This window comes from Cupressus sempervirens, chromosome 3, assembly GCF_028749045.1.
Source record: "Cupressus sempervirens isolate cs-2001-9-10 chromosome 3, ASM2874904v1, whole genome shotgun sequence".
NCBI lineage: Eukaryota > Viridiplantae > Streptophyta > Pinopsida > Cupressales > Cupressaceae > Cupressus > Cupressus sempervirens.
In genome coordinates, this window is record NC_143120.1 from 566611942 (window position 1) to 566628970 (window position 17029).

The 17029-nt window shown below is 39.3% G+C and overlaps 1 protein-coding gene and 1 non-coding gene across 5 annotated transcripts in view; both read left to right on the forward strand.

Annotated features, from left to right (window-relative positions):
- LOC149567683 (P-loop containing nucleoside triphosphate hydrolases superfamily protein) overlaps positions 1–17029 on the forward strand; it is a 216871-nt gene that overhangs the window by 144139 nt on the left and 55703 nt on the right. For all 4 annotated transcript variants that reach the window (XM_089820945.1, XM_089820944.1, XM_089820943.1 and 1 more), the window contains exon 7: positions 14959–15102. In XM_089820945.1, coding sequence (XP_089677071.1) covers positions 14959–15102 — 144 coding nt within the window. The remainder of the gene's footprint in view (positions 1–14958; positions 15103–17029) is intronic.
- Positions 14055–14126, forward strand: TRNAD-GUC (transfer RNA aspartic acid (anticodon GUC)). The gene has a single exon. It is a non-coding gene; the product is annotated as a tRNA-Asp (tRNA).

The following is a 17029-nucleotide window of genomic DNA, read 5'->3' on the forward strand; positions in this document are numbered from 1 at the left end:
ACCTCTTGATCTGGACTAATATACATTTTTTCAAACACTTTTCCCTTTATCCAGCTATCTATATGATCTCCACAGGATGGCAGGACTAATAGCTCTGATACCACTGTAATGGGCACCCCTGGATGTCCCAAAAAACTAAACCAAATTGCTGAAAGGAATTATGTCAAACAATTTGCATTCAACTTCTTAAAACCCCTTATAACTCCGGAAATCAAACGTTTATTTGTTTGTTGTATTTCGTGCATGGAATTGGTATCATACAACATAAACAAGAAAGAAACTACAATAATATGCAAAGTGGAAATGAACGGCTGCTAATAAAATGTTATTCTCAGAATTCATAAAACCAAATACATGGCAGATTTATCAACTCACTAATTACTTCAGCAATATTGTCATAATACTCCAACCCATGCTTACGAACTTGCTGCTACAATACTTTGTCCTCCAATCAGTCCACTACCTTCATAATACCATTCCCTCCAAGTGGCATAAGCGTCGGACAAGTAGTGAAGAAGATATGAGCAAAATATCAAATCTGCCTGTAGCCGGAAATGCAACTAAACTGCCTGATAATGAAGCCAATAAGAAAGAATTCCAAAGGCCAAACCCCAAGGGAATGACGTCTAGAATGTTACAAGAGAGGATAGACGTCCTCAAATGCCAAAAACAAAGCTGCAACTCACACACCAATTTCTTCTCATATTCAACCTGCTAATGAAGCCACAAATGCTTCCTTTTATTCTATTTCCAAGGGTCCGCTCAACTCGTATGGGCAATGTGGGATAAAAGATGTGTAGTATATAAAACATATATTAAAATACCCTTTATGTCTCCCTTGGTTACACATCCCCATAAAATAAATATTAAAGTAACACTTTAATATTTTACAATTAAATTAGACGTTACTTTAATAAAACTTCAGGCATTAAAATGTATTAGCAATCGGACTCCGAATAATGCGAGTGATAGTTCAACGGAAAGCTCTCACCGAGGAGTATCAAATCCAATCACCAAAATTGACCTGCATTGTGTCCTGTCGACTTACTAAAAATAGTAAGTATGCCTGAAACTGAGTAAATCAACTTCGTTTTGGCCCAAACTGGAAATGACTAGGCCAAAACACTCCAGGATCCCATTAAACCCTTCGTTAGCCCTCGGGACCATGTAGAACAAGGCTAACGCACACACACTTGGTCAACTGCTAAAAGATGGGATCATTACAGTTTTACCAAAACCAAGCTCCAAATAAATTTTAGACATCATTTCCATGGGAAGCATTTCCTTGTATATAATTGTTTGTATTTGTGACGAGCCACTGGTTTGGTACAAATCTTGACATTATATCCATTGGTTCTCACTTGGAGGTTCCCACACGAGAATTCAAAGTACGGTGAGGAAGGTTTACACCTTCGCATATCCCCCATTTCTTTCCCAACATGACTTTTAATTGTTGGATGCAAGGTTTGAATCACCAAGGTGGTGTCATCCTTATTTTCATCAAACATGAGCCAACATTCGAATTTTTATTTTTTATTTTTATCAAACCTAGTGACAATACAATGGATTTGAGATTTTATGTATAATCATTATTATTATGTTAGATCTTTTCAAAGATTTTTACTACGTCTTGATAACTCTTCACTTATAAATTCATTGCTCGCATTTCTGAAGTGTGTGGAGTGCTGTTTAGAATATGGTGACTTCAAAGTGGTATTTACAACTCCGCAAATCCATTGAATCAACATTTCTAAGGTTGGTAACGGGTAACTCTTCTTTTCCATTTATCCCTCCCCCTACAATGCAATTGCAATAAGATGTATGCTCTAGGATTTGAACCATCAACCTCTTTGACTTGGCTGGGATGTGCCTGGAATAACCATTGCTTTCAGATTTAGAAATAATTGATAATTGTGCTAGACTCCCGAAGGTAATACTTCACAAGGTTTTCTTTGGTTTTTCATATTTCTTAACTCTACTTTGGAATGGGTACGATATTTCTTCTTCCTTATATCAAGGTATCATACAATTTCCTTACTTTCATCATCTTCCATTGAATTTTAAACTTTCCATGCTGTCGGTTGACCATAATGGCTTACTGTGTACAAATGCAAATTGGTGAGGAAAATCTGGTAATTGCACTTTTAAACATTGCTTTCTATACTTTGCACTTCATGTTGATGTTTCAAACTGAAATGTATTAAACCAACGCTATTTCTATATCGTTGCTACATATAACATCATTGCTACTACATATATGCTAACAGTGCTTTTGAAAATTTCGTTGATTTTCTTTCTCAAAGCCATATCCCAACTTCGATTCCTAACATTGAACGAGGCTCTGATACCATGTTGGTTTTCTTGGATCGCTGCAAATGTACTAAGCAGTGCCATGTATTTGGTATGTGTTCTCCAAATAATAGCAATCTCTTATTTTATATTGAGAATAAACCATGAAGAGACATGTCCCTTCATGGGACATGTCTATTAGTTAATCAGAGAATTAATATAATAATAAATTTAATCATATATATATATATATATATATATATATATATATATATATATTTCTCTCATATCTCATATAATTATATATAGATTTATCCGACAAAAGCTATCAAACATCAACAAAATAGAAAACATAAGTCAGGTTTTAATATTTAAATTTATATTCTTAATATCATCCACATAACTACTTCAGCTAAAAATTGACAATGCACCTAATCTCAAGGTGATGACTGAAAATAGCAGGTCAACTACTAGTCCCCTCAAAAGCAGGATGCCTCCTAAAACTTAGGAAACTATCTATGATCTTCCAAAATGGTTCATACAACATAGTAAATTTTTCAATATCCTCAAATATAGGAACCATTCTAAAACATTCCTTAAGAATAGGAGACTATCTCTAATCATTTGAAATGGATTATTAAGTCTCATGCAAGGCTCTACCCACTTTGGAAGGTTAACAAATGAACTACCAATCTCCTAAAAAGTAGGAGTCCTTCTTGCTACATAGGAGACTAGCTTTGAGCTCTCAAAAAGCCACACAAACCTTCTAGAGGACCTCAAAACCCATTAATAGGTTATCTGTGCATTGTATTAACCTACATGGCCCCTGTCAATAGGTTAAGCTCTGCAACAAACACCAACATGGGGACATTATAGTCCACCCTCTACAAGATTGTCGTCAAGCAATGCCTCTAATCAACAATTTGATCCAAACTGAAATTAATTATAATTCCAGGTCCTACGTCAATCTTGGGAGGGATCCACCACACTAATGTTGCGCCACTTTGATCACAATTGAAATACCATCATAACACTTCTACACTCTCCTCTCTCGAGATCCCAAAAATTACGCATCACCAAAACCCAATCTTTATATTTAACAAAAAAGTGGGAGAATATTGGAGAAAGGGAGAAACAAAAAAGGAGCATAATACTTAAGGGGAGTTCTTACTTAGTTTTTGTTTTGAACAGATTTTGGTTTTTGTGTTGCCATTCAAAGGGGAAAAATGGTGGAAATGTCGGCATTGATGAAGGATAATGTTGTTGTTTCCGTATTCGTTGTCGATGTTAACACACTCTTGTTGACTTATTTTGCTATGGTTTTCAGACACTCAATGATCCAAGTTGACAATGTTTTGATTTGCATTTCTCCACATAAATAGGCAAGGCTGTGTGCTTTTTATAGTATGTTTTGGTATTATTGGTGTACCGATATTCAAGTTCTCATTTTTGGTGCTTCGGTTAGGTTGCATTTTTGGTCTAATAACAGATGATTTGTATGTCTGCATTTCCTCGCATGGATGTTTTTGATACTACAACATTGGGACAGGATAAAGGATTAAGTGAAATGTTTAAACTCACGTGGACATTAGTGTATGGAAGAAAAACGTGAATTATATTCTTGATGAAATATGTATTGATTTCTCCTAGCGGACTACTTTGTACATGGGATTGATTGATAGAATACAAGGTTGGAAACTATATATATATCCCTTAAGAAGGAGAGAAGCACAAGTACAAATATAGGAGTAATGATATATGTCAATGCAACAAGTATGTGAATCTATGAAAGGATATCAAATTGTGCAAACCAGTGAAGGACAAAAGTGTGTCAAGCTTGTGTTTTGAAATACAAAGAAACTGATTTATGTATACATTAGATGCAATTGTAACAATTCATTTTGTCATCTATTTTGGTAGTGAGCCATGCAGTGAGAATTGTAATTTTTTATAACTAGCTATGCAATATTGCAAGCTAATCCTCTGGCTTTTACCATTTGGGTTTTCCATAATCAAAATCTGGTGTTATCTTTTGCTCATGTCATGTATGTTTCAGTTGTTTATTTGGTTTTTTTCTTCAGCAAATGAAAAGTATAGCATGAGGTTTAAAATTAAAAGTTTTAGGGAATATTGATTAACCCCACCCACATCTCAGTATTCTGGTTGTTCAACAGAAAGCTCATGAAATTTTAGAGATGCCATAGTTGTTGTGTGATGTTCCCAAATTTTATTGTAATAATTAAATTTAATTAATTAATTAATTGGTCCCAGAATTAGAACTCTAGAATAGAAAAAAGAGGACCTTTTATTAATTACTTTAATTAACAAATATGGGACCCAAATTAATAAAATAAAAGTTGTATTTGGGGTTCCAATTGATTTATGTATATCTCAAACCCATCTTTTATTTTGGTCGTAGGTGTTTGGTGCCATGTCAACACTTGTTGTGCTCATCAGGAGTTTTCCTCATATGGGTATTTATGACCAATAGGTAGAATATTTGTGGCATGCGATTTGGATTATTTCTTTGTACCACAAATTCCTTTTACAGTTCTCTGTTGTTCATTATTTCGAAAGTGAGATATCTTCCCTACTTGGCTATTTTGGTTTCAATGCGATTCAACCCTCGCCCTATTCAATTTTGTATCAGTTTTCTTCAGATCTAGTACACTTGGAGTGTCATTATTTTTTATAATCTGTATATGGCGATAATTTGCAAATCTTAATGTGTGCATCGATTATTCATTGGTCGTGGTATATTTGGCATTTGTTGGTGTTTCTACAATTATTGATTCTTCTATACAGGTCTCACACCTTCCGGATCCATACCCAAGATATGTCGCCAGCCAACAAAAAACAAAGGGACTTCCCATACCCCTCCAACCCCTACCAACCATTCATGGTACGTTGCAAGACAATGCCTTGAGGTTCGTATGTCCAACAAACTTTACGTCCAGTCACCCATTCACCTGTATGCTCCACTATCATCCTGTTCATACACTCTCCTCTCCTCGTGTTTGTATGCCTACCCTCCGCCTACACCAAGACATTGTATGACAAATCACCCTCACTCTACGTGTCTTTGTCTCCATTGCATGACCCTCCCCATTCACACAGGCTGATTGGACGACATTCCAGGACACTCCATCACTGGGCGGCATCTCAGGATTGCCTCATCTTTGTGGTACAACCTTGAGACTTATTCTAGTAGGGCATATCCCAACACATTCCACCGTACGACATCTTGTGAGCTCCGTATGAACTCAGAAAACCTTGGGATTGATGAAGGAGAATGTTGTTTCCATATTGGTTGTCGATGTCAACACTCTGTTGACTTATTTTGCTATGGTTTTCGGACACTTAATGATACAAGTTGACAATGTTTTGATTCGCATTTCTCCACATAAGCAAGCAAGGCTATGTGCTTTTTTACAACAGGTCTTGGTACTATTGCTGTACTGATATTCAAGTTCTCGTTTTTGGTGCTTCGAATCGGTTGCATTTTTGGTCTAATAATAGATAGTTTGTATGTTTGCATTTCCTCGCATGGATGCTTTCAATACTATAACTTTGGGACAGGATAAAGAATTAAGTGAAAAGTTTAACCTCACATGGACATTAGTGTATGGAAGAAAACATGAATTATATTCTTGATGAAAGGTGTACAGATTTCTCCTAGCAGACTACTTTGTACATGGGCTTGGCTGACAGAATACAAGGTTGGAAACTATATATATATATATATATATCCCTTAAGAAGGAGAGAAGCACAAGTGCAAATATAGGAGTAATGATATATTTGAATGCGACAAATAGGTGAATCTCTGAAAGGATATCAATTGTGGAAACCAGTGAAGGACAAAGTGTGTCAAGCTTGTGTTTTGAAATACAAAGAAACTGATTTATGTATACATTAGATACAATTGTAACAAACCATTTTGTAATCTATTTTGGCAGTGACCCATGCAGTGAGAATTGTAATTTTTTATAACTAGTTATACAATATTACAGGCTAATCCTCTTTGGATTTTCCCATTTGGGTTTTCCATAATAAAAATCTGGTGTTATCTTTTGCTCATGTCATTCATGTTAAAGTTGTTTATTTGGCTTTTTCCTTCAGTGAATGAAAAGTATAGCATGAGATTTAAAATTAAAAGATTTAGGGAAAAAAATTTAACCCCCACCCACATCTCAGTATTCTAGTTGTTCAACAGAAAGCTCATGAAATTTTAGAGATGCTATAGTTGTGGTGTGATGTTCCCAAAATTGTATTGTAATAATTAAATTAAGTTTATTAATTAATTGGTCCCAGAATTTGAATTATAGAATAGAAAAAAGAGAATGTTTAATAAATAAATGTGGGGCCCAAATTAATAAAATAAAAGTTGTATTTGGGGTTCCAATTGATTTATGTATATCTCAAACCGATCTTTTATTTTGGTCGTAGGTGTTTGTTTTTGTGTTGGCACTTGTTGTGCGCATTAGGAGTTTTCCTCCAATGGATATTTATGACAGACGGGGAGGATATTTGTGGCATGTGGTTTGGATTATTTCTTTTTACCACAAATTCCTTTTGCAGTTCTCTATTGATCACTATTTCAAAAGTGAGAGATCTTCCGTACTTGGCTATTCTGGTTTCGATGGGATTTAACCCTCACCTTATTCCATTCTGTATCAATATTCATTGGATATGGCACATCTGGAGTGCCATTATTGTTTGCAAATCTTTATGTGCACATCAATTATCCATTGTTTGTCATATATTTGGCATTTGTTGGTGTTTCTACAATTATTGATTCTTCTATACACACCTCACATCTTCTGGATCCATACCTAGAAGACGTCAACAGACAACAGTAAACAAAGGGACTTCCCATACCCCTCCAACCCCTACCATCCATTCACAGTATGTTGCAAGACAATGCCTTGAAGGGCATACATCCAACAAACCGCACGTCCAGTCACCCATCCCACTGTATGCTCCATCATCATCCTGTCCATACACTCTCCTCTCCTCCTGTTTGTATGCTTACCCTCCGCCTACGCCAAGACACTGTATGACAACTCACCCTCACTATACAAGTCATTGTCTCCATCGTACGACCCTCCCCATTCACACAGTACGACCAGACAACATTCTAGGACTCTCCATCACTGCATGACATCTCAGGATTGCCTCATCTTTGTGCTACAACCTTGAGACTCGTTCTAGTACAACATATCCCAACACATTCCACCGTACAACATCTTGTGAGCTCCATATGAACTCAAAAAAACTTGTGAAAGATCTGGAACATTATATGTTGACGATCTTGTAATTTATTTTGAGAACAATGGTATTAACGAGAATTTGCAGTCTTGCTCAAATTTATTATATTGTGTGTCTAGGTTTGATAACAAGATGCAGCAGGGTTTCAGAGAAATCACAAATTTAAAACTTTACAGAAGAGAAAGGAGAGCATAAATGCATGTAACCATGATAGTCAAACCTAAAAAACATCAATAAGAAAGAACGTACTAAGTTTACTGGGCAGAATCCTAATAAACTATGTTTATTGGGTAGAATTCTCATGTTTGAACAAATTTGTAAGTGACTAAGTGCCAAGCTTCCATTCTAAAAGAAGGAATTTAAGGTAAGTGGTAGAGTCTGACAATGTGGAGTCCCCAAAAGATGGACAGTCCTATTTGTAGAGGAGGAACTCAAGGCACAAGTTAAGGAACCTTGTCATCATTCATATGATAACCTCCATATACCATGTGTGTGGAATTCTGAATAAAAGATTAGTCCCACTACTGTATTTATGGATGACTTTCTGCCTACTTGTTTTCTGCAACTTCCCGATGTGATCCCATGGTTTACATAAAATGTTCCTTGACTAATCTAAGGTCTTTGTTTACCGCATAGGTTAATTAAGAAGTGCACACAGACAATGAACACGAACACGAACAGCAGAAATCTTCTTATTATTATTCGCATATGCCAAACAATACATTATGCTTGAATGATAAGATCTCATGAATACAATGCTTCATGAAGGGGTTATAAATACTTTCCGAAGAACTTTCTCGAAGGAGTCCGTCGGCCACATACAACATGTCGCTACATAACAAAAACCTTTCCGAAGGGACCCGTCGGCTACATAACAAGAACCTTTCCGAAGGGACCTGTCGGCTGATACACAATTTCCTTTCTGAAAGGACCCGTTGGCTGATACACAATTTCCTTCCCAAAGGGACCCGTCGGCAGATACACAATTTCTATCAATGACATCATCCCCCCCAAAAAGAAAAGTCGTCTCCTGACGACTATTACAAAATCTCTGAGACAAATCAACAACCAAAATACATTGATTGACTAACTGGTCTTCAACACTGTCACCTTAGCCAATCTGACATCTGACCCTGATAGCCACCTGTGCCACTTTCTGCCTTCCAATTCCGAGTACACTGAACCAAGTGTCACTACACTGCCTCCAACTGGATGATCAGCTCCTCCCGAGCTCTCTACGCATCCACCAAGACAGCCTCACGGCCAACACCTACTCTTAGTGCCTCTAGTACACAGACACTCCATGCTTGCAGCAGCTCTAAGTCTTCTCAACTGGTTAGACTCCCATGACTGATATCCGCAACAACTGGGGATCCAGGGGGCAACGCCCCCGGCGGGGTCGAGGGGCAGCACCCCAGGTGCGCTTCGCAATATAAGGCGAGGTCGAGGGGCAGCACCCCTCGCCGCCAAGACCAAATTAGCACTTTGAAACCCACACAAAACTGCACAGAAAACACCCTTTCTGTCATTTTCTGCCGATTCTACACTCTTTCTGGCAATCGTTGGTTCTTCCTCTACCCTATGGCATCATCTGTTACTCATTCTGAGCATTCTTGATTTGTCGACATTTTTTTTTTTTTTTTTTTTTTAGAAAACCTCCTGTCACTCTTTTGTGCTACCAATGTACAGCTTCATCATACATCCTGCCACCGTATCGACTCCTTCCTTATGCAATATCCTATAACGTCCTCCAAAATCTGAATGCAATAACAGGTAGAAGTCGTACACCATATTTATCATTTATGCAAAACCCGTACACCATATTATACTGAAAACCCGTACAGTGGAGAATTCTTTCAAACACGTGTATGGTGAATTGCAACCCTTGAAATTATTTTCACATTTCGTACACGCAAGAGGAGATTGAAAATCCGTACTCTGAAGAAGTTAGAAGGAAAATCAAATAACAAAGCCGTACCACCAGAAGACCACAAATCCGTACAACAGTTTTCCCTCCCTGAATTCGTATGGCAAGAATATGGAAATCCGTATAGTGCATCATTATTATAAAATCTGTACATCATACATTAAAACCCGTACTATTCAAAGCTCAGAAATCCGTACATTGTCTTCACTTTAGCTCCTTTCAAAATCCATACACCGCACTGCATAAAATCCGTACACTGCCCACTCACAAGAAATCCGTACGCTATTAAATAATTAGAAATCCGTACACTATCTCCACAATCTGTACGGCAACTGTGAAAATAACCGTACGAAAACTGTTTTGAAAATCCGTACCTACCTACTAAAAAACTGTACGGTAGCATTTAAAAACCGTACACTGCTTTCTTATAATAAAATCCGTACGGCGAACCAATAAATTCCGTACATAGCCTCCAAAAACTGTACGATGAGCAGGTTAAGAATCCGTACAGTGCCTTTTTTCATTTTTTTTTTTTTTTTTTTTTTTTTTGAAATCTCACTTAAACTGCTTTCTTATAATAAAATCCGTATGGTGAACCAATAAATTTCGTACACAGCCTCCAAAAACCGTACGGTGAGCAAGTTAAGAATCCGTACAGTGCCTTTTTTTTTTTTTTGAAATCTCACTTCTGGAACAATTATGTACAATATTTACATATATACAGTACTTACAGTCTTCTCTTAGTTGTTCGTCCACGGGGGTGCGTTACTTCTTCCATGGTGGACATTCAACTTCGACCGATTCATTGCGTCGGCCACTTCCTTTTCGTCTACTATCCATAACTTCATCGCTCCATTATCACCAACTTCCCATATCTTATACGGCCCGACCCATTTAACTTTGAACTTGCCTGGTTTGATCTCATTCCGGTTGTCATACTTCAACACCCACTGTTCGAGTTGAAACCTGCTACGCCTGTTCTGTGTCATCTCCATATCACCCAGTTTGTTCCTGAAGCTCGCTACCATGGACTCCGTCAGCTGCCCCTTCTGTCTGTCAATAACACATTCACTCTGCATTGCTACAACTTTTATTGAACCCTTCCTCTTTGTTGCCTGTCCAGACCGTATCATGTGTCTTCCTTGCTGCCTGTACCTTTCTGCTATACCTGTGGTTCGACATAATAATTTCTTCCTACGCAGTCGTACAGTAGAATCTTTCCTTCTTTTGGGTTCGTACTGTATGTTCTTTCCTTCAGCTTCAGTCATACCCGCATTTGCTTCTTCGGCTTCTGTGTGTTGCTTCGAGCATTCATTTCCTCCTTCGGCTTCTCCATGTTCCTTCGGACATTCATTTCCTCCGTCGGCTTCTCTGTGTTCCTTCAGACATTCATTTCCTCCTTTGGCTTCCCTGCGTTCCTTCGAACATTCATTTCCTTCTTTCTTACCTTCGTCGATCCTTAGCATATTACAACTTAGAAAGAGCTCGTAATCCTCTATCTGCCAGTGGTAAAGACCATTTACTGAATCCAGATCGTCATCTCCTTCCAATCATAGGACTCCCTCTTGATCAGGTTTCATACTCTTCCTCCTCTCATCGTCTTCTCCTTCAGAATCCAACGATAGAGCTTCTTCTCCAACCATCTGAGTGTGTAGATCGATGACATACTTCCGACCTTTGCTTTCAAGTGATAAAGTATTTTTCTTCCAATCGTGCTTCGCCTTGGCTTGTATCAGCCACCTCCGGCCCAGAATGGCATCATATCCTCTCCGCTTCAGTGGGATCACGACGAAATCCAACAAGAATGGCTGTGTTCCAATCATCACTAGTTGTGCTGTCAGGACTCCCAATGGCTTGATTCCATGTTGATCGGCCGTTAGCAGCTGGAATGTAGGCGGCCATAATGTCGGCTATCCCAACTTTTTCCAAGTGTCTTCAGGCAACACATTGACACCGGACCCTCCATCCACAATTGTTTCCGTCAATATAGTCCCGAGAATGCCCATTTCAACAACTACCAATAGCGTCCGGATGAAAGAGCTAACAACATCAAATCTTTTGCACTTGCGCCACTTTCCTTCTCCTTTTTGTCCACTGTACTTGCTCCACTTTCCTGCTTCCATGTTCTCTTGGTAGTTGAGTAGCGGGAAGGATGTTTGTGAGTGCCGATCGGAGCTGAGGCATAGTGAGCAACATATCACTTATCTTGACGGGTATCTCAGCTTGCAAAATTTGCCGTACAATGTTCTGTTCTGCGCAGTTTCGTACGGAGGTACTCGGCGTGTCCTTCAAGTGTGTCGTTTCTGCCTGTGTTGCTTTCTAGATCTCTACCCGTGCTTCCTCCAGTCTCTTCTTTTCTTCCGCTGGGTCGGGGTACACTTTCGCTTGCTGCCGTGTGATGGCCAAAACCTCTTCTTCGTCCGTCCCGACGGTGATCAAGTTTACTCCTGACTTTGGACACCTAGCATCTTCATGATCACCAGGTCCACACCATCTACATAACAACTTCGGTGTGTTCGCCGTTGTACACTCTCGGGCGAAGTGACCCCACAGATTGCATGCGCGGCATTGAACTATCGGCCGGCCATTCGCATCATACTGAATTCGACTCCTTTCGCCTGTATTGTTGTTGTTTTGACCGTGCCGGTTGTTTTTGTATCCGCCCGATGTGGCACCTTCCGTACTGGTGTTCCCGTTCCCTCCTGACGAGGATGCCTCCTGCGTGAGGAACACTTGCTGTGGTGTTCTTGATTTCAGGTTGAAAGGACATTCCTTTACCGAGTGTCCTAGAATCTGGCAAATCTCACAAAATTGATCTTTCGGGCAGGATCCCTTAGTATGGCCTTCTTTCTTGCACTCCGTACACCATTGGTCATTGCCCTTAGTCTCCTTGTTCATGTTCTTGAACTCCTTCATCATCCGAATCATGTCCTTCTGAAGAGAACGGACTTTCTTGCTGCTGCCTTCATCGTCGCTGCTATCTTCTCCTGAAGGGTCGTCGGCATCTGAATCTGATGAGCTGGTCTTCTTCTTCTTTTTTGTCTTCTGGTCACTTTCGAGGTTCATTGCCCGATTGTACGCTTCAGTATATGTCAATAGTGGCAGGATCTTCATTTTTTTCCGCAGCTTCGGGTGAAGGCCTTCAATGAACCATCTTTTCTAGAGTCCATCTGTCGGCTTATTCTCCATTTTACTGATTAAGTCCTTCAACCTCGTGGCGAAGACCCGTACTGTTTCATTCTTCTTTTGTTTGGTATTGAATATCTCCGCTACAATTTCATTATCGTCGCGCAGAAGTTGAAATTCTGCGATGAACTACTTCTTAATGTTATCCCAACTGTTTAACTTTTGTGGATCAGTATCAGTAAACCAATCAATCGCAACTCCTCGTAGGGTAGCGGGAAATTGTCGGATCCATTTGTTTGTATCTATTATGCCATTTGCCCTCCAGATCGTTTCACATGTTTTATAATGTCGAATGGGATCAGTTGCTTCATCACCATCAAATTTAAGCAACTTTTCTTTCGGACCTGCCATTATCACTGTATGTTGAGGGTTTTGTTGTGTACCTGCGCTGTTTTGCACTCCCGCGCTGTTTTGAGCACCCGCGCTATTCTGAGCTCCTGCATTGTTCTGAACACCCGCGTTGTTCTGAACACCCGCCTTGTTCTGCACACCTGCGCTATTCTGCACACCAGCGCTATTTCCAACACCCGCGCTATTATGGACACTCGCGCTATTTCCAACACCCGCGTTGTTCTGCACACCTACGCTGTTTTCTACACCCGCGTTGTTTTCGGCTTCCGCGCTGTTTGGTGAAAAAGAGGGTTCGTCAACCGAAGTTGTTCGTTCCGGAAGTATATCTCGGACGAAGAGGTCACTCCATGCCCGTGCTCCTTCGGCACTTCGAGCCGTGCGAGTCAATCTCCTTCCGTCAGGATTCTCTTCCCGTGGCATATGCAGGTTCAGAAACTCCTTCGCTTCTTCCACCAAAACGAGCCACTATCGAGTCTCCTTCAACAATCCTTCCGCGCTCTTGTTTTCGTCGGCAATGATCTGAAATCTCCTTCGACGCTGTCTGCTGAGCCAAAATTAAATCTTCCTGCGCAATGCGTATGTCATCATTTTCCTTCAACTTATTCTTATTCTTGTTCAACTAATTCGGCATTTAATTCATATCCGCCTGCCTACGTACCAGGTCCATCGAGCAACAGCGCCAAATGTTTACCGCATAGGTTAATTAAGAAGTGCACACAGACAATGAACACGAACACGAACAGCAGAAATCTTCTTATTATTATTCGCATATGCCAAACAGTACATTATGCTTGAATGATAAGATCTCATGAATACAATGCTTCCCGAAGGGGTTATAAATACTTTCCGAAGAACTTTCCCGAAGGAGTCCGTCGACCACATATAACATGTCGCTACATAACAAAAACCTTTTCGAAGGGACCCGTCGGCTACATAACAAGAACCTTTCTGAAGGGACCCGTCAGCTAATACACAATTTCCTTTCCGAAGGTACCCGTCGGCTGATACACAATTTCCTTCCCGAAGGAACCCGTCGTTGTAGTATAGTGGTGAGTATTCCCGCCTGTCACGCGGGTGACCCGGGTTCAATCCCCGGCAACGGCGCCAAATGTTTATTGCATAGGTTAATTAAGAAGTGCACACAGACAATGAACACGAACACGAACAGCAGAAATCTTCTTATTATTATTCGCATATGCCAAACAGTACATTATGCTTGAATGATAAGATCTCATGAATACAATGCTTCCCGAAGGGGTTATAAATACTTTCCGAAGAACTGTCCCGAAGGAGTCCGTCGGCCACATACAACATGTCGCTACATAACAAGAACCTTTCCGAAGGGACCCATCGGCTGATACACAATTTCCTTTCCGAAGGGACCCGTTGGCTGATACACAATTTCCTTCCCGAAGGGACCCGTCGGTAGATACACAATTTCTACCGATGACAGTCTTTATTCTGTATTCTTTGATTAATACTCAGCATAAATATTATGCTTATGAGTTTAAGATGATTGTTTCAACTTTGAAGCATAAAAGTTATTGAAATCTACAGTGAGAAGAGAAAATATAGGTGAACTGTAAAAACATATTTTACCTGAAAGTTTTGTCATTGTCATTCTCTAAGAAATTCAAAATAAATATTAGTCATAAACAAGAAACACAGTTCTCTTACTAGTGCCCTTATGATATTTTCTCCGTAAAGACATTAATTCATTTGGATGTAATTAAGAAAATTAGTAAATTCGTTGCTAAAGTCTTCAAAATAGTTTGATATGCAGTGTTGCAGACATTCTAAGTCAAATGAAATTTAAAAAACCCAGACATTGGGGGTTTCTTAGCTCTTTTATTTTCTTATAGAATTGTATGGTTCTCTCGCAATATAATGCTAGGAAATTAAAGTTTGTGCTGATGCTTATTATTTGGTTTTTTAGATTGGGGGAGTGCAAGCAGTTACATTGGGTGATGATGAAGCCAGGGCAAGGGGAACACAAAAAAGTGTTCTTGAGCGTAAAGCTCCTCCACCTTTTCCTCTTATGATCGAAATGAGGGAGAGGCACTATTGGGTTGCTCATCGGGTATGTGCATCTTTTTAGGTTGTGATAATTGCATAGACTTGTCCTTACATGAATCAATTTTGTATGATATTATTTTGTTAATAATGTTATCAATTTTGGGGGTGATTGATGTAATATACAGCCCTGTTGTTGGTTTTTTTGTCTTTATTTTGAAGAGTTATGACCTACAATGCTTTGCCAATACAAATGAAATATAATCAATATTCTCATCTGATTTAATTCATTCATTTAAACACAGTACAAGACTGCAAAACATTGTTTTTGACTTCTAAACTGAGAATAACAATACCATACTCCACTTGATAGTTTTCAGTCATTACAATAATTAAATACCTTGTTATTGCAGCTAGAACAGTCTTCTTGGGTCTGATGTAATGAGCAGATTTGGGACAATCAGTAGCAATGGCCCAGCAGGGTCTTCTAGTGACACTAACAATACTCCAGGTGGCTTCTATTCAGTTAAAATCGACTCCAAACTTGTCAGAAGGTTCATAGGACTGCTCAGAAATTTATAGACAGCAAGTAGGCTCCTTTCTTTGATGGACTACACTCAGAAAACTCCCCCAGTTACACTGCTGTAGCTAATTTGCTGCACTTGTTCATGGACGGCTAAGTTGAAAAAATCTCCAAGCTCCATGAGTGCAAATGCCTTTCAAACTCATGTTACCTCCACCCATGCTAACACCTCAGCTATGATGATATCAAGACCCCCAAAATGCTGAAAGAACACTCTAAAACACCACACGTGCCAAGCCAAGGATGGGGGCTACCTCCTAGGGGAGTGATCTCTTCCATTAAATCATTTCTTCACCAAAATATGTATATAACACCAGGAAATGGAGCACCCAGATGAAAGGAATTCAATGGTCTAGTACTCAGAATGAGCAAAGACTTAAATTGGAAAATATGTAACAGAAATATGATATTCTGAATAGCTGGGATGGTATAGCCAGCACTAGAAAAAGTCTTTAAACCCCTTAAAAATCAAGAAGCACTCTATAACAGAATTATTATCTACATTACCGAGTTCAGACCCTTGAGCTCAGGTTCGGATCCAAATTCATCAGGGTCCAGATTCGAGCCCGGGTCTGCATGGGTCCGTACCATGCGAACCCACAGTCCCAAACAGGGACCCTACCCGGACCCGGGCTAATCCGGGAGGACCAGCGGCTTGTGGGGCCATAAAGTGTTAAAAAAAAGAGTTTTTATATAAAAAAAATTCTTCTAACCCTAAAGGAAGGCATATTAGATACTTTTCATTCGTCTAATCTCTTATTTTGCTCTCTCATTTTCGTGTGGACAGAGAAGTTGTGGGATGTATTACCAAGACTTCTGACTTGGATATGACTGTCTAGGATATATCTAGAATTGCCTTTCTAGATGTTGAGGAGGACAAGGAGGAAGATTGTAATGTCCCCTTTCTAGCATTCATAGCATGATGTTGTCGTTAGCCTATTTCCCCACAGTCCCGTAGGCTAACTAGGACATTAAAGGGGCTTAGAGGCCATTTGGCCTAGACAGTTTCAGTTGCAGGTCTTTCTGAGGGGTTCTGAGGCAACTTTGGGCATACTTACTATTTATAGTAAGTCATCTTGGACATGGCCGGACATTCAGTCACAGTGGTATGTCGATGGTAATTGTTTAAAATCGACAAGAAGACTTATTTATCATTGATAAGATTTGTTATGCATTGATAAAGTCATTTTATAAAGTTAAATTTAAATATTTAACTTTATTAATGCATAGAATATAGTTTGTGGAAAATATTTAAATTAAAAGAGTTCCCTTTATTTTTATAACACATTGGAGACATAAGGTATACAAAGGGAGTTATGTTTTATCCCACATTGAGAAAACGAAGGATTAAGCTCTTGTGAGAACACTATAAAAGAAATGGAAGAGCTTTTTTTTTGTATGCTTGGATGAA